Consider the following 25,239-nt stretch of genomic DNA (forward strand, 5'->3'; position numbering starts at 1 on the left):
TCCTCACCCATGTGGCTGAGCCACAGACCCTCCTGCTCGGAACCCCCACGGCCTCAGCCCACCCCCATTTACAGTTTGCCAGGACACCAAGAGGTCCCGGGATGCCAGCCTGGGGTCCCTGCCCCCACCCTGGTCCTTGTGTCGGCCCTGGGTGCACCTGCCCTGGGGGGGGGGGACTGCCCTGGAGCCACAGGCTGGGCAGCTGCTGTGGAGGGCATGGCGCCCAGTGGGAGGGCTGGGGCGGGGTGGCCGGATGTCTGGCGGAGCCTGTGCTGGTGCCCGGGGTGGGGTGTCCCTTCCTGCTCCCCTCAAAAGGCCCACCAGGTGGGTGGAGCTGCCGGGGTCGGCTCTGGCCACGCTGCCGTCCTGGCCACTGCGCACCCCCAGCTCTGAGCCTCGTGCAGCAGGGCTGCGACCCCCCACAACCAAGGAGGGGCCTGAGGACTGTGTGGGCCTGGGGCATGGGGAGGCCCCGCCTGCTCAGAGGGTCCCATCGAGGTAGCGGCCGGGAGGGGGGTCACCTCACCAGCCACTGTACCAGCAGGTCTGGCCAGCTCAGTCTGAGCCACGGCCCCCTCCTCGGGGCTCCTCCGTGGGGCCCACAGCTGTAGCCACCTCCTGCTCTGCAACAGAATACCCAAGACTGGTGATATGCAGAGAAAAGAAATGTGTTTCTCACAGCCTGGAGGCCAGGAAGTCCAAGGTCGAGGGTCCGTGGGAGTCGTCACTTGCTGCTCCTTGCAGAGCCAAGGCCCTGTGCTGGCCGGCCGGGCGCGGTGTCTCGTGCCTGTAATCCTAGCTCTCTGGGAGGCCAAGGCGGGCAGATCGCTCAAGGTCAGGAGTTTGAGACCAGCATGAGCATGAGCGAGACCTTGTCTCTACTAAAAATAGAAAGAAATTAATTGGCCAACTAATATATATAGAAAAAATTAGCCGGGCATGGTGGTGCACACCTGTAGTCCCAGCTACTCGGGAGGCTAAGGCAGAAGGATCGCTTGAGCCCAGGAGTTGGAGGTTGCTGTGAGCTAGGCTGACGCCATGGCACTCTAGACTGGGCAACACAGCTAGACTCTGTCTCAAAAAAAAAAAAAAGCAAAGGCCCCGTGCCCTGACCCCTCTGGGCCTAAGCGCCCCCTGAAAGCCCCACCTCCCGTCTACCTACAAATCTGGGGACGAAGCTTCCAGCACCCCTGTTCCCAGCCGAGGGGTCCCAGACGGGAACCCTGGGAAGAGGGTCCTTCTGTCCCTCCCCAGCCCCCAGTGCACAGAGGGACTCTCTGCCCTACTTGTCACACCTGGACCAGGGCCCAGGGCACGCGTGGTTCTGCCTGTGGATGGGACGACATCCGGTTTTGGGGGTGGAGGCCCTGGTTTCCCCTGGGGGGGGCTACTGGGAGAAGAGCTGCCCCGGGGGCTGGAGCATCCCACGGAGAGGGGCAGCCCCGGGGCCTTGAGGACCTGGGGGCAGGTGGCAGGGACGGGGTCTGAGAAGGGTCTGCAGTGGGCTCTGCACCATGGTCAGGCTCCCGGGCTGGCCTCTCGGCCCCCATGCCACCCCCCCACGCCCGGCCCAGCTGTTCCCCCTCCTCCCCTCCCCCTCCCCCCTTCCCCCTCCTCCTCCTCCTCCTCCTCCTCCAAACAAGCGGTGTCAGCTCTGCAAACCCGCGGGTGGCTGGTTCCGGCCCAGCAGGCCCAGATGGTGACCGGGAGGGCTGTGCCAGGGAGAAGACACTGATCCGCCGCCCTGCGGGGCCCTCGGCTCCGGGCCCAGGAGCAGGGCCGGCCACGCTCTGCTGGGGAGTAGAAGATGGGGCGGCGGGAGGGCTCTGTGTGACAGACGTGTGCGTGTCCTCGTGTTCTACGAACACGGACATGGGGCTGTCCCCCCCCCAATCCTGAGAGGCACCCTGGTGGAAATGTGCCCAGTGTCTGTCCACCCCTTGCTGCTCCCTGTCCCCTCTTTTCTGCCCCCTTTTGGATTAAGTCGTTTCTTTTTGTTGTTGCTTTTTTAAGACACAGACTCACTCTGTCTCCCGGGCTAGAGTGCCATGGCGTCAGCCTAGCTCACAGCAACCTCAAACTACGGGGCTCAAGCGATCCTCCTGCCTCAGCCTCCCAAGTAGCTGGGACTACAGGCATGCGCCACCGTGCCCGGCTAATTTTTTCTATATATTTTTAGTTGGCCAATTAATTTATTTCTATTTTTGGTAAAGACGGGGTCTTGCTCTTGCTCGGGCTGGTCTTGAACTACTGATCTTGAGCATTCCTCCCTCCTCGGCCTCCCAAAGTGCTAGGATTACGTAAGCCAGGCTTGAACCCCCGCGCCTGGCCCATTTATAGCCTCTTTTATTCTATTTTTGTTATGTCTTTTAGCTCCCTCCAGAGCGATTTCATTGCAAAGTCTGTTGGCCACGAGTTTCTTCAGGTTTCATTTATCGGAGACAATCCTCATTCCGTCCTCATTTCTGAAACGTGAGCTCTGGCCGGGCGCGGTGGCTCACGTCTGTAACCCTAGCACTCTGGGAGGCCTAGGCAGGAGGATCGTTTGAGCTCAGGAGTTCGAGACCAGCCTGAGCAAGACCCCGTCTCTACTAAAAATAGAAAGAAATTATTGACCAACTAAAATATATATACAAAAAAATTAGCCGGGAGTGGTGGTGCATGCCTGTAGTCCCAGCTACCTGGGAGGCTGAGGCAGGAGGATTGCTTGAGCCCAGGGGTTTGAGGTTGCCGTGAGCTAGGCTGACGCCACGGCACTCACTCTAGCCTGGGCAACAAAGCGAGACTCTGGCTAAATAAATAAATAAAAACATGAGCTCTGGCGAGGCCGGTGACATGAGGAGGAATAAATGGTGGGAGTGGCTGGCTCCGAGCCCCAGGGTCTGCCCCACTCCCTCCCACCTCGGTCAGCTGCCTCCTCCCCCCGCTCCTCTCCCTGCAGAGGAGGGTGGCTGCTTCCTGAGCTTTGCAGATGGATCCCGCAGACCACGGCCTTTGGTGTCTGTTTTCCCACGTGAGTGGGGCCAGGCACAGCTGGGTCCCCGCCCCAGGCTGCCGCCTCAGATGCTCCGACCGGAGCCGGCCGGCGTGGGGCCCAGAGAGGATGGTCAGCCCGGGCAGGGTTCTCCTGGCCCGTGGAGCGGCTCGGGCAGCTGGGTGGCCGTGGTGGGTCTTCCCTTGACCTCTGCCTCAGTTTCCAGGTCTGGTGCTCTGGGGTGAAGGCCCAGGATCCTCCTGGGAACTGCTCTGGGCCCAAGAGGACCCTGTCTCTAGAAACGAGCATCCAGAGGGGCCCAGCTCCCCTCCCGGTCCAGGACTGGACCTCACAGACCCACTGTCTCTGCCCACCCCAGTCCCCATCCTGGGCCACCTCCTCCCCCAGGCTGCTCGTGACAGTTTCTCACCAGGTTGCACCCTGGCACCCTCAAGGTGAGGGGCTCCCACCTTGTCCCAGACTGGGGCTGGGGTCCAGCCAGCACTGGGGGCCCTGCTGGCCCTGCTGGCCCTGCTGGCGGCTGAGGACTGTCCTGATGTGACTCCTTCAGCCTTGGATGCCTGTGTCAGAGGTGGGGACCCTCTTCTCGCTTGCCCCGGGCCAGGGCTGCATTCCCGGGTCAACCGGTCAGGAATGCGGCCCCGGTAGGTGCCCACTGCCCACAGCCCAGGGGGACAAGGCACGTATTAGGGGCACGGCTGCACCGGGACTCCTGGGACTTGCCCCACCTTGTATTTAATTGAGATAAAATTTATAAAAGTCATGATTTTTTTTTTCTTTACTTGAGGGAATTAGCAAGAAAAGTCATGATTTTAAAACGTGCGTTCATTGAGCGTTAGTACATTTACGGAGATGTGCGACCATGACCAACGATCCCTTTAAGAACATTGTCATCAGGCCGGGTGCGGTGGCTCACCTCTGTAATCCTAGCACTCTGGGAGGCCAAGGCTGGGGGGGATCACTCAAGGTCAGGAGTTCGAGGCCAGCCTGAGCAAGAACGAGACCCCGTCTCTACTATAAATAGAGAGAAATTAATTGGCCAACTAAAAATACATAGAAAAAATTAGCCGGGCATGGTGGCGCATGCCTGTAGTTCCAGCTACTCGGGAGGCTGAGGCAGGAGGATGGCTTGAGCCCAGGAGTTTGAGGTTGCTGTGACCTAGGCTGACGCCACAGCACTCACTCTAGCCTGGGCAACAGAGTGAGACTCTGTCTCAAAAAAAAAAAAAAAAGAGGCCGGGCGCGGTGGCTCACGCCTGTAATCCTAGCACTCTGGGAGCCGAGGCGGGCGGATTGCTCGAGGTCAGGAGTTCGAAACCAGCCTGAGCAAGAGCGAGACCCCGTCTCTACTATAAATACAAAGAAATTAATTGGCCAACTAATATAATATATATATATACAAAAAATTAGCCAGGCATGGTGGCGAATGCCTGTAGTCCCAGCTACTCGGGAGGCTGAGGCAGGAGGATTGCTTGAGCCAGGAGTTTGAGGTTGCTGTGAGCTAGACTGACGCCACGGCACTCACTCTAGCCTGGGCAATAAAGTGAGACTCTGTCTAAAAAAAAAAAAAAAAGAAAAGTGCATCTGCCGCACCAGCTCTCAGATGCCCAGACTTAGTGCCCCCCCCACCTGTGGCCCTCCCCCACGTCTGTCCCCGCCTGCCGTGTGACGGCCACCCTCCCCAGCTGCAGGGGCGGCTTGGTTGAGGGAGACAGTCCGGACCGAAGCAGGTGCCACTTGCAGGTGGTCTCCAGGCATCTCTGTGCCCGGCATGCTCAGGCGTGGCTGCCGTAGGGACCGGGACCCCGTGCAGCCTGTGTCCGGGCTCGGCTGGACCCCCCCCCCCATGGCTGTGGCCTGGGTTTGCTGGTTAGCAAAGGGCACAGGGGCTTTCTTGTGTCCACTGTCCCGTCCTGGGAACAGCACGGGACAGCGTGTCCAGCCCGGCAGCACTGCCCGGACCCGCTCTCCCTTGGCCTCTGGGACTGGGGGTTCGGGGGGCTCAGCGTCAGCTCTGGGATGCCGTGAGGGCAAGGGGACCCCACCCACAAGGGTGCTGTGTTGGTGCCACTGCCACACGGGCTGCGGGGGGTCCCAGGGCCAGCACGGCCGGCCAGATGCACGGGCCTCCTTGGTGGCCCCGGGGCGTGTGGCCTCACGCTCTTCAAGGGACAGGCCGTGCTCAGGCTGGTGTCCAGAGAAACGCTGCAGGCAGGGCAGCTGTGGCAACACGAGGCTGGTGCCGGCTGTGCTGACCACACACGGTCCCCTGGCCTGAATCCAGACACCCGCCCTGCCGGGCAGGCAGCCCCTTCCCCAGGGACTGTGCTTAAGTGAGCCCCTCTGTCCATCCTCTGGGGGGGAGTGTCTCTGCTCCCCTGGCTGGCAGTGCTGCCTGCCCCCGCCCGGCCCAGCCCAGTGTCCCCCCCCCCTCCGGTCCACATGGCGCCGCCCAGAGCACAAGTGGGCACAGCCGCAGTGCCTGCAGCACCGTGGTCAGTCCAGGGGTGCTGGGGGACACGGGTTTGGGAAATGGCCTCTCTGGCTGGAGGCCAGTGGGGCGACCCCATTGTGCCCAGCATAAGCCCTCGGGGGCCTGTCCGTTGTCACCCTCACAGCCATGGGCTCCAAGTGGCTTTGGTGAGTGCTGGGTCATGCTGAGTGGGGACACGTCACAGACCACGGCCAGCTGTCCGGGGCCCTCGAGCCGGGGGCGGGGCTGTGGCAGAGAGGCGAGAGGCCTCCTGGGCCAGCCCCCCGCCCACCGGAGCCCCCCTACGCCCCATCCGCTGCCCTGCTCCGTGGGAGGGGGGAGGGCCGGCCGGCGCTCAGGCAGGGGCAGGGGCCAGGCCGGCTGGACGCCAGCACGCAGACGGCAGGCAGGGGCTGCCCTCTCTGGCCCTGCCTGGTCTCGGCCCTCCCCCAGGGCAGGGCTGCTCAGGCAAGATGTCACAGCCCCTCGGACCAGGCTGAGGAGAGAGGAGATTAAAACCGGGGCTGCCACCGGGGCAGGCCCCAGGGCTCGTGGCTGAGAGAGCGTTTCACCCCGGGAAAGAGGGGTTGAGGGGAGGCCGAGCGAACTGCAGTCGAGACAGAGAGCGCTGCCTGGAGGGGCCACCCGCTCCCTGCTCGGGGCACACGGCCTCTGCCCTGGACTGAGAACTGCTGAGGAAGACACGCCTGCAGCCCCTTTGGGGGCCAAGTGGGCCCATGGGAGTGCACGGCTGCTCCTGCCCAGGCTGGACAACCAGAGGGCCGCCAGGGCCCTGGATCCAGCCTGGCCTGAATTCCACCCTCCCCCGGGAGCCAAGAGTCAGCATCTCGTGTCTCCCCAGCCAGGAGGCAGGTGCTGGCCCCAGAGCATTGGCTGGTGCAGGGGGTCCTCTACTGGGATTCACAGAGAGCCCCTCGGGGGGGACAGCCCAGCCCTGTGGCCCCAATACCATGCGGGGCTTATGCTTGTACCTAAGGAGCCAGCCGGGTGGGTGCACATGCAGGTCGTGATCTCACAGCTGGTGCTGGGGTTCCCTGTCCAAGGGTGAGGATGAACCACAGGCCAGCGCTGTGGGGAGGGGAGATGGCCAGCCAGCCTTCCCAAACCTCAGTTTCCCTGTCTTCAGTGCAGAGGGACTGATGGAGATGCCCCAGCAAGGCCACACAGGGTTCAGAGGGGGAAGGTGGCCTGGGAAGTCCTGGTCACATTGCCAGGAGCAGGATGGGGCCCCCGGTCCAGCTGAGCCTCCCCAGGCCACTACTCCCTTCCCGGTGCCAGCCCTGCCTCTGCCAGGCACTGGGGGCAGGCTCGGCTCGGCCCCGGCTGGCCAGGACTTAGCAGCTGGCTCTGCGGGGTGAGCTCCGCCTGTGGGGACGCCCCGGGCCAGCAGGGGGAGGGCGAAGGGGCAAGGTGAGGCCAGAGCGGAGAAGCCCCTTCTGCCGAGATACAGCCATTGCCACTGCCAGTCCCAGCAGACGCCAGGCCACGGCCCAGAGTGTGGCCCGCAGTGAGACCCCAGAGTCACCTCCTCATCTCCACACTGCACAGAACGTCCCTCAGTCGGGCCACGTGCAGCCTCCCTGCCTTTGGCCTGAGCCTGCGTCGCCCGGGACACAGAGAAACAGGGCAACACCCACCCGCCCCTGTCCATCCGTCCGTCCACCTCTCCATCCACCCATCCGCCCATCTGTCCATTCATCCACCCATCCACCCCGTCCATCTGTCCATCCATCCATCCATCCATCTGTCCATTCATCCACCCATCCACCCTCTGTCCGTCCACCCATCCGTCCATCCATCCACCTGTCCACCCACCCCCTGTCCATTTTTCCATCCACCTCTCCATCCACCCATCTGTCCATTCATCCACCTATCTGACCTTCTGTCTGTCCACCCATCCGTCCATCCATCCACCTGTCCACCCACCCACCCCCTGTCCATCTGTGCATCCACCTCTCTGTCCACCCACCCCCTGTCCATCCATCCATCCACCTCTCTGTCCGTCCACCCATCCGTCTATCCATCCACCTGTCCACCCACCCACCCCCTGTCCATCCGTCCATCCATCCACCTGTCCACCCACCCCCTGTCCATCCGTCCATCCACCTCTCTGTCCACCCATCTGTCCATTTGTCAATTCATCCACCCTCTGTCTGTCCATCCATCCACTTGTCCACCCACCCCCTGTCCATCTGCCCATCCACCCCCTGTCCATCTGTCCATCCACCTCTCCATCCACCCATCTGTCCATTCATCCACCCACCCACCCCCTGTCCATTCGTCCGTCCACCTCTCCATCCATCTGTCCATCCATCTATCCATCCACCCTGTCCGTCCACCCATCCGTCGATCTGTCCATTCATCCACCCTGTCCGTCCACCCATCCGTCCATCCATCCACCTGTCCACCCACCCCCTGTCCATCTGTCCATCCACCTCTCCATCCACCCATCTGTCCATTCATCCACCCACCCACCCCCTGTCCATTCGTCCGTCCACCTCTCCATCCATCTGTCCATCCATCTATCCATCCACCCTGTCCGTCCACCCATCCGTCGATCTGTCCATTCATCCACCCTGTCCGTCCACCCATCCGTCCATCCATCCACCTGTCCACCCACCCCCTGTCCATCTGTCCATCCACCTCTCTGTCCACCCATGCATCCATCCACCTGTCCACCTACCCATCCCCTGTCCATCCGTCCATCCACCCATCTGTCCACCTGTCCATCCGTCCACCCACTCACCCCCTGTCCATCTGTTCATCCACCCATCCGCCCATCCATCCACCCATCTGTCCATCCATCTATCCATCCATCCACCTGTCCACCCACCCACCATTCCGATCACAGGTGTTTAGCCTTCTCTGTGGCAGGTGCCAGCGGTGGAGCCCAGGACTGTGACGGAGACGCGAACCTGCGCCTGCCCCCCCACAGCGTGCGGGGGAGCCGGACTCTCCCGACTGTTGAGCTGTTCTTGCTCAGAGCACATGTGGTATCGTCTGCACCCACCATGGGTGCCAATCTTTTCGGGGTCTTCAGGGGGGGGCTTCCTGTCTGCTGTCCCGGCCCAGCTGTGCACTCCGGAACCTGCTTGGTCCTGCGCAGGAGGAAGCAGGCCTGGGACCACGCTCCGTCACCCGGGGACGTGGGGAGGCACCCGTGGGGGTCTCTCTGGGCCCTCTTTGCTCTAGTGAGGCCAGAGACGGCCGGGCCAGCTCCGTGGCTGCCCTGGGCCACAACCTGCTCCACTGCCCGGAGCGTGTGTGGGCGGAGGGGGCACAGACTGCGGGGGGCCGAGGACCCGCTGCTCCGCGGGCCAGGCAGCCACGGCGCGGGGGTGCTGGGGCTGGGATGGGGGCCTGGGGCGGTCTCGGAGCAGTCTCCTGACACCCAGCGGGGCCAGGCCTGGCGCTGCTTCTCCCGCGCCGCGTCCCAGGCCAGGGGCCCCTGCACCGGGCCGCCGCCTATTCTGAGGCCCGGGCTGCTCCGCCAAGCTCGCCTGAGCGCCCTGCGCGAACCGCTCGCGGCTGGGCAGGCCGGGCCGCCCGGGGTCCGCCGCAGCCCGTCCCGCAGCGCGCGCTCTGGCCGGCCGTGCGCGGGGGCCGCGAAGCGCACAGGCGAGGGGCCGCGAAGGCGCGCAGGGACACACATGCGCACTCGCACGCCGTCGCCCAGACACGCATGCACCGCACGACGCCGCCGGAGGGCCGGGGCGGCTGGGCACCCCGGGAGGAGCCGCCGAGGCCTTGTTCTCGCGACTCGCCCACCCCACGGTCAGGCTGGTCACACTGTGGGCTCCGCGCGGAGTGTTTATTCGTCCCCCGGTGCGGCTCCAGGCGGTGGGCGGGGCCAGGTTATGGGCGGGACCATGCTGTGGGCGGGGCCACTCCGCCGTTCAACAGGCGCCCGGCTGGGGCCGCCATCCTGGCGGGAGGCAGAGGGGACGGGTGGAGGGAGAAACGGTGGGTCGGCACCCAGGAGGAGGCCGGGGAGGGGGCTCTGGGAAGGGGCTGGGGGACGCGCCCCCAGGGCGCTGCCTGCGCCAGACGTGCTCTGGAAGTCCCTGCCCCATCCCCCACCCCACGGGCCCCAGACTCCTGCAGACCCCGTGCAAGGAGCCTGAAGCTGTGTGTGCAGCTGTGTGCCTGTGTGCGCGTGCAGCATGCGTGCACCTGAGTGGGTGTGTGCAAGCACGTGCGTGTCAGTAGTTGTTTGTGTGCACACGTGAGAATGTGCCTGTGGTCTGACCACAGCCAGGAGCCCCGGGGCTTGGTGGGAAATGCTCCAGGATGAGGGTGAGGCCTTGGGGGCCAGGGCCGCTGCCCAGCAGAGGCTGCACGGGCACAGTGCACCTCCTGGGTGAGCCCCGTGCCTTGTGAGCAGGGCGGGGTGCAGAGAGGGGTGGCCCCGGACAGAGACCCCGGGTGTGGGAGGGGGTGGCCCCGGACAGGGACGGGGGTGTGGGAGGGGGTGGCCCTGGACAGGGACGGGGGTGTGGGAGGGGGTGGCCCTGGACAGGGACGGGGGTGTGGGAGGGGGTGGCCCTGGACAGGCACAGGGTGTGGGAGGGGGTGGCCCTGGACAGGGACGGGGGTGTGGGAGGGGGTGGCCTTGGACAGGGACGGGGGTGTGGGAGGGGGTGGCCCTGGACAGGGACGGGGTGTGGGAGGGGGTGGCCCTGGACAGGGACGGGGGTGTGGGAGGGGGTGGCCCTGGACAGGCACAGGGTGTGGGAGGGGGTGGTCCTGGACAGGGACGGGGGTGTGGGAGGGGGTGGCCCTGGACAGGGACGGGGGTGTGGGAGGGGGTGGCCCTGGACAGGGACGGGGTGTGGGAGGGGGTGGCCCTGGACAGGGACGGGGGTGTGGGAGGGGGTGGCCCTGGACAGGCAAGGGTGTGGGAGGGGGTGGCCCTGGACAGGGACGGGGTGTGTGAGGGGGTGGCCCTGGACAGGGACGGGGGTGTGGGAGGGGGTGGCCCTGGACAGGGACGGGGTGTGGGAGGGGGTGGCCCTGGACAGGGACGGGGGTGTGGGAGGGGGTGGCCCTGGACAGGGACCGGGTGTGGGAGGGGGTGGCCCTGGACAGGGACGGGGGTGTGGGAGGGGGTGGCCCTGGACAGGGACGGGGGTGTGGGAGGGGGTGGCCCTGGACAGGGGCAGGGGTGTGGGAGGGGGTGGCCCTGGACAGGGGCGGGGTGTGGGAGGGGGTGGCCCTGGACAGGGACGGGGGTGTGGGAGGGGGTGGCCCTGGACAGGGATGGGGGTGTGGGAGGGGGTGGCCCTGGACAGGGACGGGGGTGTGGGAGGGGGTGGCCCTGGACAGGGATGGGGGTGTGGGAGGGGGTGGCCCTGGACAGGGGCGGGGGTGTGGGAGGGGGTGGCCCTGGACAGGCACAGGGTGTGGGAGGGGGTGGCCCTGGACAGGGACGGGGGTGTGGGAGGGGGTGGCCCTGGACAGGGATGGGGGTGTGGGAGGGGGTGGCCCTGGACAGGGACGGGGGTGTGGAAGGGGGTGGCCCTGGACAGGGACCGGGTGTGGGAGGGGGTGGCCCTGGACAGGGACGGGTGTGTGTGAGGGGGTGGCCCTGGAAAGGGACCGGGTGTGGGAGGGGGTGGCCCTGGACAGGGACCCCAGGGTGTGAGGGGGTGGCTCAAAGCCAAGGGTGGCAGGGACCAAGGGGCCACGAGCCCCCCAGTCCTGGCCCAGGCGGGGCTCTAAGAACAGGCATTTGGGGCCAGCCAGACCCCACCCCAACCCACGGGGGGCTTGCGAGGGCCAGGGCAGGGGCCCCCAGGCTCCACCCTGCTCCCCGCTGTGCGAGCTGGTGGCCCCGTTACCGGGCAGGTCTGGGAAGGCAATGTTGGTCTCCGACAGGCCCTGGGTCCGGCCCAGGCACATGAACTTGTCCATCGTCCCGGAGGGCAGCATCCAGCTCCTGCCTGCGGCCGGCGAGCACAGCGAGGCTCTCAGCGCTTGGCGCGGGGAGTGGGCGCAGCCTGCCCTGGTGAGCGGGGCGGGGGCGGGGGCGGGGTCCGGCCCCACGTGCGGGAGCACCGGGCTCCCCGGGCCGGCGAGGGGCTCACCCAGCAGGCTGACTCTGATGACGGTCAGGTGGCTGGTGAGCCTGTGGGAGAGCACCAGGGCGAAGCCGGTGTAGTCGCTGTCCACCACCCGTATCTCCTCTCTGTCGGCCCCTGGTCCTGGAGGGGACACGGAGGTCAGGCCCCTCCTGCCGGGCCCCCTGCCCCTCCCTCCCGCCGGTGGCTGTCTCAGCCCTACCGTGGTCCACGGTGAACTGCCCCGCCTGGGACCCCGGGATCATCACGTAAAACCAGCTTTTGCAGTGCCGGCCCCTGGGGGAGGGCAGAAGCAGAAGGCTCTGGAAGCCGACCAGGCCCACCCAGAGGTGCCACCCGAGGAGCATTTAGCTGTTCGTCCGGAGGGGACAGCGGCAGGAGCCGGGAGTAGCCCTGCCCCTCCCAGCGGACACAGCAGACTGAGCCCATCTCTCCTCCCCAGCATGGGGGGCTTGTCCCCGGGGCCCTTCAAGCCGCCCTGTGACCCTCCTGGAGGGGCAGGTGTGACATCCCCCTCCCAGGAGCACAGCGGACCTCCGAGCCACCTCTGACCACCATCCCGCTGGGGGCTCCTCTTTAGTTGGAAACAGATCCCAAGTCCCATGGATTTGCAATGAGGAAGAAAAGACCCCGCTGGGAGGGTGGTGTGTCCAGCGGGCGGCACGCCGGTGCTCCAGCTGTGAGCCCTGGGCGTGCTGGGTGAGAAGTGAGCACACTGGCGCAGGGTGGAGGGGGCCGTCTGGGGCCACGGGCGGGCGTCACTCAGCCCTGCGGCTCCCTCAGTCCTTGGCAAAAACCTCCAGCATCAGCCGGGCACGGTGGCTCACGCCTGTCATCCTAGCCCTCTGGGAGGCCGAGGCGGGAGGATCACTCAAGGTCAGGAGTTCGAAACCAGCCTGAGCAAGAGCGAGACCCCGTCTCTACTATAAATAGAAAGAAATTAATTGGCCAACTAAAAATATATAGAAAAAAATTAGCCGGGCATGGTGGTGCATGCCTGTAGTCCCAGCTACTCAGTAGGCTGAGGCAGGAGGATTGCTTTAAGCCTAGGAGTTTGAGGTTGCTGCGAGCTAGGCTGACGCCACTGCACTCTCGCCTGGGCAACAGAGTGAGACTCTGTCTCAAAAAAACAAAAAACAAAACAAAACCCTCCAGAATCTCAAGGCCCTCGAGGTGCACGAGGTTTTCTAAGAAGTGACAAAGTGCAGTCGGCCTGCAGTGGGGGGCAGGGGGGCGCGCTGCCCAGGTGGTGTTATGGTGGAGGTGAATTTGCACTGGGTTCCTGACCTCCCCCCCGACCCCCCCCAGTTAATGAGGCACAGGCCCCAAGCCGGGCAAGAGAGATTCCCCAGGAACTTGAGACTCCTTGGCAAGGGGGTCTGTACAGGTGTGTGTAGCTCCCAGTCCCCTTGAGCCCGGACGTCCCCTGCCCTTGGCTTCTAGGTGCTACCCCGGTCTGCAGGACAAGGCTCCTTGCCTAAGAGTGTCACAGACACTTTCTGTTACATGAAACCAAAATCTCCAAAGAAACAGGCCACCCGGCCCCTCCCTCCCCTGCGGGCTGGGCAGGCCACAGAGCAAGGTTGCTGGGGCTGTGGGAGAGCGGCAAGGGTGACGACGCCAGCAGCAGTGCCCATGTCCCCCAAGGTGGCTGTGCCGCCCTCCCTGAGATTCCCGTAGGCTGCCCACGGAGGACAGACTCCTCCCCTGCCAGGGTGGGTGTGCTTCATCCAAGCAGGCCAATCAGAGCACCTGCTGCATCCAGGCAGGCCAATCAGAGCACCTGCCACCCTGGGTGCAGTGATTGGCTCAGAAAGAGCACATGACTCAAGAAGAGCCAATCAGAGGCTGTTCCCAGGCTGGCCTGGATGCTCCCTGCTTTGTTGGGATGGGAGCCCTGAGATGCTGTTGGCTCGGGCTGCTGCCACTGTGCACAGAGTTCAGGCTGGGACAGGCAGAGCTGAGAGGGAGGAGGTGGGGCCTGAGCACAGTGTTTGAGCTCCTGGATCCAGCTGTACCTGAAATCCCTCCCCTTGCAACATCCAGATCAGTGATCCAGGAAATGCTTTCCTTCTTTGCACACACCATCCGAGCTGGGTCTGGCCATTGGCAGCCAGGCCTAAAGCCGCCAGTGCTGGACTTAGCATTAGAAGGGGACTCAGGACATGCCCCCACAGCCCAGGGGGGCATCTGAGCTATGGAGCTGTTGGCTCCTGGGGCACAGGCCTGGAGACCTCACCTACTGGCCACTCACCGGGTCATGGCGTTCGACACCGTAAAGCCGCCGGTGTCCCTCGGCTCGTAAGTCGTGGTGAAGGGGCCCAGTAGTGCCTTGTGCTCCTTCCTGAAGGTGTTGCTCGCCAGCCCCAGGACGAACCACTCCCCCTGGAACTGCATGGGCTGGCGGTGGCGGGGCCAGGAGTCCCTCCCACCCGGCCTGGACAGCCCGGAGCCAGGACCCCTCTGGAGGCCCTGGGGCTGGGCCCGTGCGGGGACACTGGTCTGGCTGCCTCCCTGAGCCTCAGCTCCCCATGTGTGCAGGGGTTGCAGGAGGGAAAGGGAGACCCAGGAAGGCACGTCCAGGGTCCTTTTCTGTCGGGGCTTGGGGGTTCGACCTGGGGTCCCGAGAGCAGGGCCTGGGCCCCGGGCGGTGTGAGCTGACCCGCTGCACTCCCTGGGCAGCGACCCCGGCTGGCACGGCCTCCTCTCCCCCAACGCTCGGGCCCCGGCTAGCTGCTGCCTCCCTCCCTGGAAGGCCGCGTACCTGGTCTCCTTGGAAGCTCTGCATCGCAGGCTGCATTGACGGGGGGCTCAGGGTCTGGCCCCACAGGACGTCCGGCAGAGTGAGCAGCAGCCACAGTGCGCGCCGAGGCCCCATCCTGGCCACCGCCTGGCCTGAGCAACGGGGGAGGAAGTGGCCTTTGGCAGGCAGCTCAGGACTCACCTCCTAGGGCCTCACCTGGCAGGGGCCCCTCCCAGTACTGGCAGGAGGAGGGGCAGGTGCAGAGGGGGCTGGGCAGGGCAGGGCCTCCCTGAATCTGCCCATCCCCCCCAGGGTCTCCCTGGTCCCTACCAGGAGGGGCAAGGCCCACTGTGGGTCCCTAGGCCTCACCTGTGGGCCCCCAGGCCTCACCTGTGGACCCCGAGCACCCAGCTCTGCACCCCCTTGGCTCCCTGCCCCCAGCCGCCCCCGCCAGAGAACGTCTCCTCCCAGGCAGAGAGCGTGCCGTGGAGCCCTGGCGCAGTGTGGGCTGGCTGTGCAGGGAACAAGGACAAGGTGGGCTGCAGCCGTGCGCCCAGGGGTGAAGGCCGGTCAGACTGGCACGAGGACAGGCGGTGCCCTGAGGAAGACGCAGGCGCCCCAGGAGGATGACTGAGGGTGTTTCCAAGGACCCTCTGCACAGAGGGGAGAGCAGGGGCTGCTGGGGCTCCCGTCACCCTGAGCCCCACAGACGACAGGCTGGGGAGGAACAGCCACTCGCGGACCCTCCTCTCCTGGCTGCCGGCCGGGCCTGGGGGCGGCTCCATGTCGTGGGGTCACTAGGGTTGTGCCAGACGCCAGGGCTGCTCATGGTGCGCCCAAGAGCTGCTGGCGTGGGCCTGCCCTGGGCAATGTCCTCCCTCACCCAGCCCTGCTCACAGGAGACTAGAGCAGGGGCAGGTGGCCGAGCCCCCCTGGCCAGCGCACTCTGCTATTCCAGGGACAGGCCCAGGAATAGGAAAGGCGCAGACGGTCACCTGAGCTTCTCCTGAGCCTTCACCCTCCTCCAGCCCCTCCCCGGGCGCCAGGACAGCAGCCTCAGCCCTGCACCCAGCCCGGGCAGGTGCCCCGCTTCCCGCACCTGTCCTATCTGCATGGCGCTCTGGGGAGATCTGGGATCGCGGTTGATAGCATGTCCCAAGTAGGAGACAGCCCCTCACAGAACCCCCACCCATGCAGAGCCCTGCGGGGGACCCGGCCTTCCCCGGCCGGCTCAGCTGGAGCCACAGCCTGTCCCGAGCAGCAGAGGCTGCTGGGTCGTGGTCCTGGGCCCTGCGCAGGGCTAGGCCGCAGCCCCCACCTGCACCCTTGCCTCCCGCCCCAGGGTCTGAGCGAGCCTCTGCACAGCCGCTGGGGGCTGCTGTTAACTGTTGTGCACCTGCTTTCCCTTCCAGAGCCTCCTGGGCTGGAAAGTGGGTTGGGGTGCCTCCCCCACCGCTGGCAGCTGCGGGTGTTGCTCCTCCTGTTTGATGAGACGGTGGGGGTGGGCATGTGAGTCCTGCCGCCCCCCTGCAGGCACTTTCCGCACAGCAGCACCCTGCCTTCCCCACGAGGCAGGCGGGACCCCCAGGCTCATGAGACCCTGAGACCCCCCCAGGTCCCCTGATGCCTGTGGGTCTCAGGCAAGATTGCTAACAATTAAATGCTAGTTTTTTTCTTTTCTTTTCTTTTTTTTTTTTTTGAGACAGAGTCTGATTCTGTCACCCAGGCTAGAGTGCCATGGTGTCAGCCCAGCTCACAGCAACCTCAGACTCCTGGGCTCAAGCCATTCTCCTGCCTCAGCCTCCCGAGTAGCTGAGACTATAGGCATGTACCACCACGCTCGGCTAATTTTTCTATATATATTTTTAGCTGTCCCAGTAATTTTCTTTCTATTTTTTAGTAGAGATGGGGTCTTGCTCTTGCTCAGGCTGGTTTTGAACTCCTGACCCTGAGCGATCTGCCAGCCTCGGCCTCCCAGAGTGCTGGGATTACAGGTGTGAACCAGTTTCCATATATTTTTAAAGCTATTTTTCTTCTAAGGTGCTGAAAATCACCTGTCAGAATTAAAGGGCAAAATGCAAATTATAAGAAATGCTTTTTTTTTTTATTTTTAATTTTTATTTATTTATTTATTTATTCTGAGGCAGAGTCTCGCTCTGTCTCCCGGGCGGAGAGTGCGGTGGCGTCATCGCAGCTCCCTGCAGCCTCGACTCCTGGGCACAGGGGGTTCCTCCCGCCTCGGAGTCCCCAAAGTGCCAGGATTACAAGCGCGAGCCACCGTGTCTGCCCGAGAAATACTTTTCAATAAAAATGATTCACATAGAGCTGTCATAATTTTTTCTAATTTTAGAAAACTTTACTGGAGCTTATTAAGTGACTGTGTGAAAACAGAATGCGCTGCGGTTTCAGCTCTCGCGGGTGCGAAGAGCCAGGAGGCTGCAGGGTTCCCAGGGCGGCTGGAGGGTTAGGCCTGGGCCAGGGGCCGCCACCCATCGAGGCACCGCGGTTGTTTGGGAGGGTCTCTGGCGCCACCCCGTGGACACTCGGCTCATTCCTTCCCTGAGAAGACCCAGACCTCGCCAGCTGCCCCAGGGCAAGACCCTCACTCCCTGGAGGGCGTGGGGCTCTCCCAGGGCTCCGGCCACCTGGCGGAGGAACTTTACGAGTTGCCAGCTCTGAGTCTGGAAGCCCATGTGACGCGGGGGGCCCTGTCGTCTGTTTTGTGGTCTCTGGGACCCGGAACCCCAGGAAGGCACGGCCTCCTGGGCCTTCTCCCTCCCAGGTGCTGGCAGACGGCCTGCCCCTCCCCCAGTCCTGTCTGCCTGCCCTCCTGGGACCCGAGCTGCGGAGCGACACTGGGTGGGCACAGCAGGGCAAGCACCCCCACAGGGCACGGTGCACCCCCACAGGGCACGGTGCCCCCCCCAGGCAGCTGCTGGCTCCTCCTAGCAACCACCCACACAAGCCGCATGCCCTCTGTCCTTGTCTGGACTGGGCCAGTGGCAAGGTGGGCAGGGCTGGGCCAGGACCTCCAGGGACAGGGGACAGTGATCCTTCCTGCAGCCTGGCTGTCCTGGGTCCTCCCTCGGCCTGAGCTGCCTCCACCCCACCTGGTCCATTGGTGGCTGCACGCTGGACTTTCAGCTCCAGGGTAGGCACCTGCCCTCCCTGTGGCCCCAGGACCTGCTACACCGTGGGAACTTCAGAAATGCTTATGGGATGGATACCGGGGGCCAGGCCAGGCCTGAGACGGGAGCGACCCTGAGGCCAGGGGGGAGGGGGGAGGAGGGGCTAAGCTGACTCCCAGCTCCCTGGAGGCCCCACCCCACAGCCCAGGGCTGCAGTTTGCCCCCAGCACAGAGCAGACCCTCCCCCAATCTCTCCTGAAAGCTTCCAGTGGGGACAGTGAAGGTGGGCGGGACTTGAAGGTAATGCCTGCAGGGCCTGGACTGGCAGCGCCAACCCCTGACCTGGTGGACCCGCTGGCTGGTGACAGTGTAGCTGGGAAGACGCTGATAGGGACAGCCGGTGGGGTGGAGCCCGCCCCTCTGGGAGGCAGCCTGGGGTTTGCAGGACAGCGGCCGGCCGGGGAGGGACAGCCTTGGAGACAGGCTGGACGCCGGGACCCCATCGGGGCTTGGGGTGGGCATGTGCCGGGAGCAGCACCCCTCCCAGGCTACCAGAGCGGCTGGCGTGGTGACCCCCAGCAAGCAGAGCCCTGGGGCGGGTGGCGCAGGGGGCATTTGGAGAAAGCTTTCGGCGCCGGGGCAGGTCCAGGGTGGACAGAAGGAGTCCAGGGCCCGGTCTGAGATGTTTAATGAGGATGCGTGCCCCCCACATCACTGAGATCCGGGTGCAGGGACAGCCACCCAGGACAGATGACAGGAGACCCCGCGGTAGGGCAGGCCCTGACCTGTGGCCGCCACCGCTTGGTGGTTCCCTGGGGCTCAGTGAGGAGGGGCTGCAGGTGCTCCGCCGGCGGGGTCCCCTCCAGCAGGGTCTTCTCTGGGGCACCGGCCTCACCGCCTCACCTCTGCGGCAGAGAGGGGCTCAGCACGCTGCACGCGGCCCTCGCACGGCGCCCGGCCCGGCCCTGCTGCCCACTCACCGTCCAGGACGTGGAACTGGTCCGCAGCCTCGCAGAAGCCTGGGGGCCCAGACAGGGTCAGGGGCCTCGGCCCGGAGGGGGAGGGGAGGCCGAGCATGCGCCGGAACCCCGAGACACTCACCGTACTTGGGGAAGAACAGGACCTGGTCCTCCGTCAGGTGGGCCTCCTGGACCCGCTGCTCAAACCTACTCAGGACTGAGTCGCTCACAGGGAGGGAGCGGGCTGTGGGGAGGACAGGGCTCCTGGGGGCCCGGCTCCGGCAGGGGACAAGGTCTGTGCGTGTCTGGGACTCAGCTGTCCCCTGGGCCCTGTTCTTGTCTGGACTGCGCCGGCTGCCAGGTGGGCAAGGCTGGGCCAGGCCAGGGGGCCTCCCAGCAAGAGGGGCGGGATGGGGCGAGGGGGTCTGTGTGTCCATCTGGGCCCGCCCAGCCGCCCCCGCCGCAGGGCTGCGGGCGCCACGCACCATACAGCTTCACTGACAGCCGGCCGGAACGCTCCAGGTACAGGATGGCGAAGCCCTGGTAGTCTGTCTCAGCGACCACCACGTGCACGGGCCCTCGGGCGCCTCTGGCTGGGGCAGAGCCACGGTGGCCGCGTCAGCCCCCGCCCCAGCCTCAGCCCAGTACCCGCACACCCGGCCATCCCCGCCTCACCTTGGAGCAGGAAGCGGCCAGGGACCCCAGTGTCTCCGTAGAGCTGGCGCACCTGCCAGCAGATCCCATCCCTGGAGGGCGGGGATGGGAGGAGGCATGGCGGGAGCAGGGCCCCCACCCGGGACATGGGGGCCCCACCCGGGACATGGGGGCCCCACCCGGGGCATGGGGGGCCCACCCGGGACATGGGGGACCCACCCGGGACATGGGGGACCACCCGGGACATGGGGGACCCACCCGGGACATGGGGGCCCACCCGGGACATGAGGGCCCACCCGGGACATGGGGGACCCACCCGGGGCATGGGGGGCCCACCCGGGACATGGGGGACCCACCAGGGGCATGAGGAGGCCCACCCGGGACATGGGGGACCACCCCCGGGACATGGGGTCCCCACCCGGGACATGGGAGACCACCCGGGACATGGGGGGCCCACCCGGGACATGGGGAGGCCCACCCGGGACATGGGAGACCACCCCCGGGACATGGGGTCCCCACCCAGGACATGGGTCCGGGTCACAGCGGGGTGGGGCTGGGGGCCAGGCTGAGAGTGGGGGCTGGGTTGGGGATGTCCGGGGACTCACAGCTTTCGGAAGGTGCTCACGGCCATGGCTGTGCCCTGGGGAGCCACGTGCAGCGCGGTGGCCTCGGCCCGGTGGCCCTGCTCTTGCAGGGCGCGGCAGGCGGAGCCCGCGGCCACGAGGAGCCAGGTCCCTGCGAACTGCGACGCCCACCCCACGGTGGGCTCACGGGCGCCGGGAACCGCAGCCGCGCCCGCCCCGCCCCCACCCGCCCGCCTCTACCTTCTGCGCTTCGAACCCCGCCGCGGGCTGGACGGCGCTGACGAGGGGCGGCGGCCGCGGGGGCCGCCCAGCACCGCGGCCCAGGGAGCAGAGCACCCCGGCCAGGAGCAGAGCCGCGAGCAGCGCCGTCCCCGAGGGCCGCATGGCGGCGGCGGCAGGACTGGGGGAGGGGTCCTGGGTCGGAGTCCACCGTCCAGAGCCGCCAGGCGCCCAGCCCAGGACGAACGCGTCCCTCCCCGCGTCGCCTGCGCCCGCCCTGCCGGAGCCCAGCCTGCCCTGCTCTCCCCGGCAGGTCCCTGGCCCCGTGTCCCTCGGACAAAGTCCGAGTTGACCTCCAGCTGTTGGCCCATGTCCCCTGGCACCCCTTTGTACGTCTGTCTCCCTTAAACCACCGCCAGCTGGTCTTATCCTCATGGTTAACATCACTGGGTTCATGAAACGTCTTCCTCAGGGTCCGACCTCGTCGAGCGCCGGACGCGGGTCTCGAACCCGCGGCTTCGATCTCCTCCGCACACCGCCCGCGGCCCAGTACGCGGCCGCCGTTCCTCCTGGCCGCCAGGGGCGCTGCACGCAGGGAGTCCGCGCAGGCGCACAAAAAAGGACCCGTCAGCCTTCAGGGCCCGAGGCGCAGGCGCACGAGAGGCCGGCGCGGAGGGCCCGGGCGCTCGGCCTTCCGCGGCCATCGATGCTCCGGGGATCGTGGCGTCGGGCCTGGCGGGCTCCGCCGTAGAGACGCGGACGCGGCGGCCGGAGCGGAGGGCCGCGCAGCGGGCGGGGGTGGCCGCGGTGAGTGACCCCGGGCTCTCCTGCGCCTCGCCGGCCCTGTCCGGCCTTGTCCTGCCGTCCCCGGCCCGGTCCGGTCCCGTCCGGCCATCACCTGGGCTCGTGCGGCCCCGTCCGGCCTTGTCTGTCCGTCCCTGGCCCGGTCCGGCCCCGTCTGGCCTTGTCCGGCCGTCACCCTGGGCGAATGGGCGCGCCCCAGCCCTCCGGGCAGTGGCCACACTCGCTGTCCGTCCCTCTGGACTTCCCTAGGGCCACAGGGCAGAGACCCAGGGGCAGCCGCGCCGAGCCTCTCCTGGGAAGGAGGTCTGTGCGGTGCGGACAGCGGGGAAGCCTCGGGGTGGCCGGGCCAGAGAGCTGGGGTCACGGCCCTCCACCGCCGGAGGGGCACCCAGTGTCTCTCTTGCCCGGTGTGGGGCGTCCGGGGGACTCCCGTCGCGGGGTCCTTGGTTGGGGCAGTGCCGGCGCCCCTGCCCACACGCTCAGGCCAGTGGAGTTCCCCGCAGGGGCGGTTGGTGGGGCTGGAGGAACAGCCCATGTGCCCTTGCTCCGTGCAGGGGCAACCAGATAAGGGCAGCTATTCATGGCTTGCAGGACCGCCCGGGCAGAATGTCACGATGGAGGAGGGGGGCACGCCCCTGCTCCCCGACTGCCTCATCTACCAGATATTCCTGAACTTGGGCCCCGCCGACGTGCTAGCTGCCGGGCTGGTGTGCCGCCAATGGCAGGCTGTGTCTAGGGATGAGTTCCTGTGGAGAGAGCAGTTCTACCGCTACTACCAGGTGGCCAGAGATGTGCCCCGACACCCAGGTCAGTGCCTGCATGGCCTCGAAGTCCACCGGGTCAGGTTGGGTGGGAGGTTGGGGTCGGCCCCACCTTTTGTTCTGCAGCCACAGTGCCAGGCCCGTGCCCAGCTGTGCACGGCCCTGAGCCTCCACCTGGCTGACCGAGGACTGTTGGACCCAGCACAGGTCACCTCTCAGAGCACAGGGTCTGGTGTGTGAAAGGCAATGGGTGGACCAGGTCACTTGGGGGTGGGGAGCACAGGGGTCTCTGAGAGCTACAAGGTGTGCTCCCTAGCTGAGGCCTAAGCTAGTGGACAGCCGCCAGTCTCCAGGCCACCACCGAGCTTGTCAGGTGTGCTGCAGCCACGCTCTGGGCACTTGGCCCTGACTGCAGGAAAGGAGGCTCAGGCCCAAGGGTGACACTGCCCCTCCTGCAGCGGCCACGTCCTGGTATGAGGAGTTCCGGCGGCTCTATGACATGGTGCCCTGTGTGGAGGTGCAGACGCTGAGGGAGCACTCCGACCAGGTCCTGCACCTCAGCTTCTCCCACTCGGGCTACCAGTTTGCTTCCTGCTCCAAGGACTGCACTGTGAAGGTGAGAATGCCCAGGTGCCTGGCACCCCCCACACCCCACCCCAGGGCTGAGGGTCTGGGGCCAGGCCTCTCAACCAGGTAGGGAAGGAGGGTCAGGCCAGAGGTGAGAGACGGGCCCATCTCCCTGCATCCAGTGGCGAGGACCGGGTCGGAAGAACGAGCTCAGCCAGGACCACGCGGGACTGGGAGCAGGAGAGGGCCACCCTAACTGCCAGCAGAGAGGAGAGGGCCCCCAGGAAGACTCCTGCGCCAAAGGCAGGCCCCCAGCTGTCTGTACCCATGTGCCTCGGGGTGGGTGACAGCTGGCTGGAAGGGGTCCCTGCCCCATGGCGCTTTCTGGGCTGAGCTGGCAGAGCCAGGGCCCGATGGCACTGTGGTAGCACCCCTCTCCCTGGGTCTGGCTGGGTGGTCACCCACTGCCACCCCTGCTGTGCAGATCTGGAACAACGACCTGAACATCTCGCTGCTGCACAGCGCGGACATGCGGCCCTACAACTGGAGCTACACCCAGTTCTCCCAGTTCAACCAGGATGACTCGCTGCTGCTGGCCTCTGGGGTGTTCCTGGGGCCGCACAACTCCTCATCCGGCGAGATTGCTGTCATCAGCCTAGGTGAGCACGGGCCCTGGGATGGGCCACCTCCTGCCCCCTTCCGGCAGCTTGCCCAGCCATGGCCTCCCCGCAGACTCCTTCGCGTTGCTGTCCCGGGTGCGCAACAAGCCCTACGACGTGTTTGGCTGCTGGCTCACGGAAACCAGCCTCATCTCCGGGAACCTGCACCGCATCGGGGACATCACCTCCTGCTCGGTGCTGTGGCTGAACCACGCCTTCCAGGTGTGGGCAGTGTGGGGCTGGGCGGGGCAGGGCTTGCGGCAGGCAGCGGGCTGCCCTCCCCCAGGCCCGGCGCCCACCTAGCTGTGCCCCGCCCTCAGGACGTGGAGTCGGAGAACGTCAACGTGGTGAAGCGGCTCTTCAAGATCCAGAACCTCAACGCCAGCACCATCCGCACAGTGATGGTGGCCGACTGCAGCAGGTTCGACAGCCCGGACCTCCTGCTGGACGCTGGGGACCCTGCTGCGCCCCCCTGCTGCCGCGTCTTTGACCTGGGCAGCGACAGTGAGGACGAGGTGGCTGGCCGGGCCCCTGCCCACACCAAGGAGGGCTTGCAGCGATTCCTGGACCGTATGTTGGACGGGCGCACGCAGCCGCAGCTATCGGAGCGCGTGCTGGAGACCAGAGTGGCTAAGCTGCTGGCCCAGGGCCACACCAAGCCGCCTGAGCGCGGCGCCGCCAGCACCAAGAACAAGTACCTCATCTTCACCACAGGCTGCCTCACCTACTCCCCACATCAGATCGGTAACGGGCAGGGCGGACCTGGCTGGCCTGGGGGGACCACTGCTGGGTGCTGCCCAGGCTCCTCCTCAGGCCCAAGAGCTTAGGGGAGGCTGGGCAGGGGTCCCAGGGGCCAGACAGCACGTGTGTCCACAGGCAGTTTGGATCATCCGTCTGCTGCTGGGGGTGCAGGCCCAGGCCTGGCCTTGGTCCTGTGGGGCCGAGTGGTGAATGGCAGGACAGAAGCAGGCCGGGCCCCAGCAAATGAGTGACCAGATGGGCCTCTATGGTTCAGATCTGGAGGCCCCCACACAGGCAGACCCTTGGACCTCTGGGGTGCTCAGGCGCTAAGGTGCCCTCAGGGTGGGGGCTGTCCTGGAGGTGATGTCCCCCAGGGCAGGGTGGAGCCCTCACCCTGGCCTTCTGTGTAGGCATCAAGCAGATCCTGCCGCACCAGATGACCACGGCCGGGCCTGTGCTGGGCGAGGGGCGGGGCTCTGACGCCTTCTTTGATGCACTGGACCACGTCATCGACGTGCACGGCCACATCATCGGCATGGGCCTGTCGCCCGACAACAGGTGGGCCTCCTGACGGCATCCTGGGTGGGGTGCCCGCAGGTGGCCTGTACCTAGCGGTGTGCCCCCTGCCCAGGTACCTGTACGTGAACAGCCGCGCCTGGCCCAGTGGTGCAGTGGTGGCCGACCCCATGCAGCCACCACCCATCGCGGAGGAGATCGACCTGCTGGTGTTTGACCTCAAGACCATGCGGGAGGTGAGGCGGGCCCTGCGAGCACACCGCGCCTACACGCCCAACGACGAGTGCTTCTTCATCTTCCTTGACGTCAGCAGGGACTTCGTGGCCAGGTGCAGGCTCGGGCGGGCTGGGGCTCAGGGCGGGTGTGGCACCACAGGTGGGCAGCGGGCTTACGTGGCGCTGTCCTGCAGCGGGGCTGAGGACCGGCATGGCTACATCTGGGACCGCCACTACAACATCTGCCTGGCCAAGCTGCGGCACGAGGACGTGGTCAACTCGGTGGCCTTCAGTCCCCAGGAGCAGGAGCTCCTGCTGACGGCCAGCGACGATGCCACCATCAAAGCCTGGCGCTCACCACGCACCGTGCGGATACTCCAGGCCCCGCGCCCACGCCCCCGCCCTTTCTTCTCCTGGTTTGCCAGCCAGAGGCGCTGAGGGGCACACAGGCCCACCGAGGACACCAGCAAGGCCTGTGGTTCCGTCCCGAGTGGGGGCAGAGAAGCTCAGCTCGTAGCTGTTAACGCCTTAGAAAGGGGACGGCCGGACCCCAACACGCTCTCGCAAGCGAACCCACCCACGTAGCCGTGACACTTAGCACTAGGGTGGCCGGTGTGGGCCATGCCAAAGACCTGGTATCGGCCCGCTGGCCTGCCCGGGCTGCACAGACACTGGAGGCCCCGCTCCTCACCCGCCCCTCCTCTGCGCGGGAGATTATTGGTTGCCACAGCGGTGCTGAGCTGGCCCTGCCCAGGGCATTTGGGACAGTCAGCCCGACACGACACGCACTCAGCCAGTCCTGCAGGGCCCCGGCCGGCAGGGGACTCCCGTCTCTGGCGCCTTGGTGTGTGCACCTGTGGTGCCCGGGTTGGCCTGCCGTGGGCCTGAGTGTGCTGCATGTCCACCTGCCACCTGTTTGGGGCCCTGAATAAACAGTTGGCCACAGCATACTGTCGTCTAGCCTCTGTCTGCAGGGAGGGGCCCAGAGCACAGATGGCTGATGGCCCCAGGGGTGTGGACCTTATGGCCACCACCTGACAGGTGCCAGGAGGTGAGAACAAGATGAAGGTGCTGGCACAAGTGTACACGTCCAGCTACTGTGTCACACTGCCCTGTCCGC

At 65.9% G+C, this 25,239-nt stretch overlaps 3 protein-coding genes across 4 annotated transcripts; 1 reads left to right on the top strand and 2 right to left on the bottom strand.

The window, feature by feature from the left end:
* Positions 1-9,288: 9,288 nt before the first annotated feature.
* Positions 9,289-14,513, bottom strand: LCN12 (lipocalin 12). 2 transcript variants are annotated; one of them, XM_076009239.1, is made up of 6 exons: positions 14,334-14,513; positions 13,824-13,960; positions 11,772-11,845; positions 11,576-11,692; positions 11,330-11,431; positions 9,289-9,414 (listed from the first exon to the last, which is right to left on the bottom strand). In XM_076009239.1, exons 1-6 carry the CDS (start codon positions 14,445-14,447, stop codon positions 9,386-9,388), a joined length of 573 nt encoding a protein of 190 aa, XP_075865354.1. In that variant the 5' UTR covers positions 14,448-14,513; the 3' UTR covers positions 9,289-9,385. The 2 variants fall into 2 exon arrangements, with proteins under 2 accessions (XP_075865354.1, XP_012639979.2); XM_012784525.3 differs by having other exon boundaries at positions 13,824-13,969.
* Positions 14,514-18,111: 3,598 nt separating this feature from the next.
* On the bottom strand, positions 18,112-20,347 carry C8G (complement C8 gamma chain). Its single transcript, XM_012784533.2, has 7 exons — positions 19,878-20,347; positions 19,659-19,795; positions 19,075-19,145; positions 18,885-18,992; positions 18,542-18,643; positions 18,421-18,459; positions 18,112-18,345 (listed from the first exon to the last, which is right to left on the bottom strand). The coding sequence occupies exons 1-7, from the start codon at positions 20,310-20,312 to the stop codon at positions 18,332-18,334; spliced, it is 906 nt and encodes a 301-aa protein (XP_012639987.1). The 5' UTR covers positions 20,313-20,347; the 3' UTR covers positions 18,112-18,331.
* A 147-nt stretch (positions 20,348-20,494) lies between these two features.
* FBXW5 (F-box and WD repeat domain containing 5) lies at positions 20,495-25,067 on the top strand. Its single transcript, XM_012784526.2, has 9 exons — positions 20,495-20,663; positions 21,252-21,467; positions 21,880-22,037; positions 22,473-22,647; positions 22,721-22,869; positions 22,968-23,391; positions 23,799-23,946; positions 24,020-24,232; positions 24,314-25,067. The coding sequence occupies exons 2-9, from the start codon at positions 21,275-21,277 to the stop codon at positions 24,555-24,557; spliced, it is 1,704 nt and encodes a 567-aa protein (XP_012639980.1). The 5' UTR covers positions 20,495-20,663; positions 21,252-21,274; the 3' UTR covers positions 24,558-25,067.
* Positions 25,068-25,239: the final 172 nt, after the last annotated feature.

The sequence above is a fragment of the Microcebus murinus genome, chromosome 12 (genome assembly GCF_040939455.1).
Source record: "Microcebus murinus isolate Inina chromosome 12, M.murinus_Inina_mat1.0, whole genome shotgun sequence".
Taxonomy (NCBI): Eukaryota; Metazoa; Chordata; class Mammalia; order Primates; family Cheirogaleidae; genus Microcebus; species Microcebus murinus.

Excerpts from the sequence above, each read along its gene's own strand:
- LCN12 (XM_012784525.3), bottom strand. The coding sequence starts at position 14,447 with ATGGGGCCTCGGCGCGCACTGTGGCTGCTGCTCACTCTGCCGGACGTC. Across the intron at positions 11,432-11,575 it reads CATCAGAGTCAGCCTGCTGG|GCAGGAGCTGGATGCTGCCC; the intron begins GTGAGCCCCTCG and ends CGCCGGCCGCAG. Across the intron at positions 9,415-11,329 it reads TGCCTTCCCAGACCTGCCCG|GATGGCGGCCCCAGCCGGGC; the intron begins GTAACGGGGCCA and ends GCCTCCCGCCAG.
- C8G (XM_012784533.2), bottom strand. The coding sequence starts at position 20,312 with ATGAACCCAGTGATGTTAACCATGAGGATAAGACCAGCTGGCGGTGGT. Across the intron at positions 19,796-19,877 it reads CGGGGTTCGAAGCGCAGAAG|TTCGCAGGGACCTGGCTCCT; the intron begins GTAGAGGCGGGC and ends TGGGCGTCGCAG. Across the intron at positions 19,146-19,658 it reads GTGAGCACCTTCCGAAAGCT|GGATGGGATCTGCTGGCAGG; the intron begins GTGAGTCCCCGG and ends CCCGCCCTCCAG.
- FBXW5 (XM_012784526.2), top strand. The coding sequence starts at position 21,275 with ATGGAGGAGGGGGGCACGCCCCTGCTCCCCGACTGCCTCATCTACCAG. Across the intron at positions 22,038-22,472 it reads CCAAGGACTGCACTGTGAAG|ATCTGGAACAACGACCTGAA; the intron begins GTGAGAATGCCC and ends CCTGCTGTGCAG. Across the intron at positions 24,233-24,313 it reads AGCAGGGACTTCGTGGCCAG|CGGGGCTGAGGACCGGCATG; the intron begins GTGCAGGCTCGG and ends GCTGTCCTGCAG.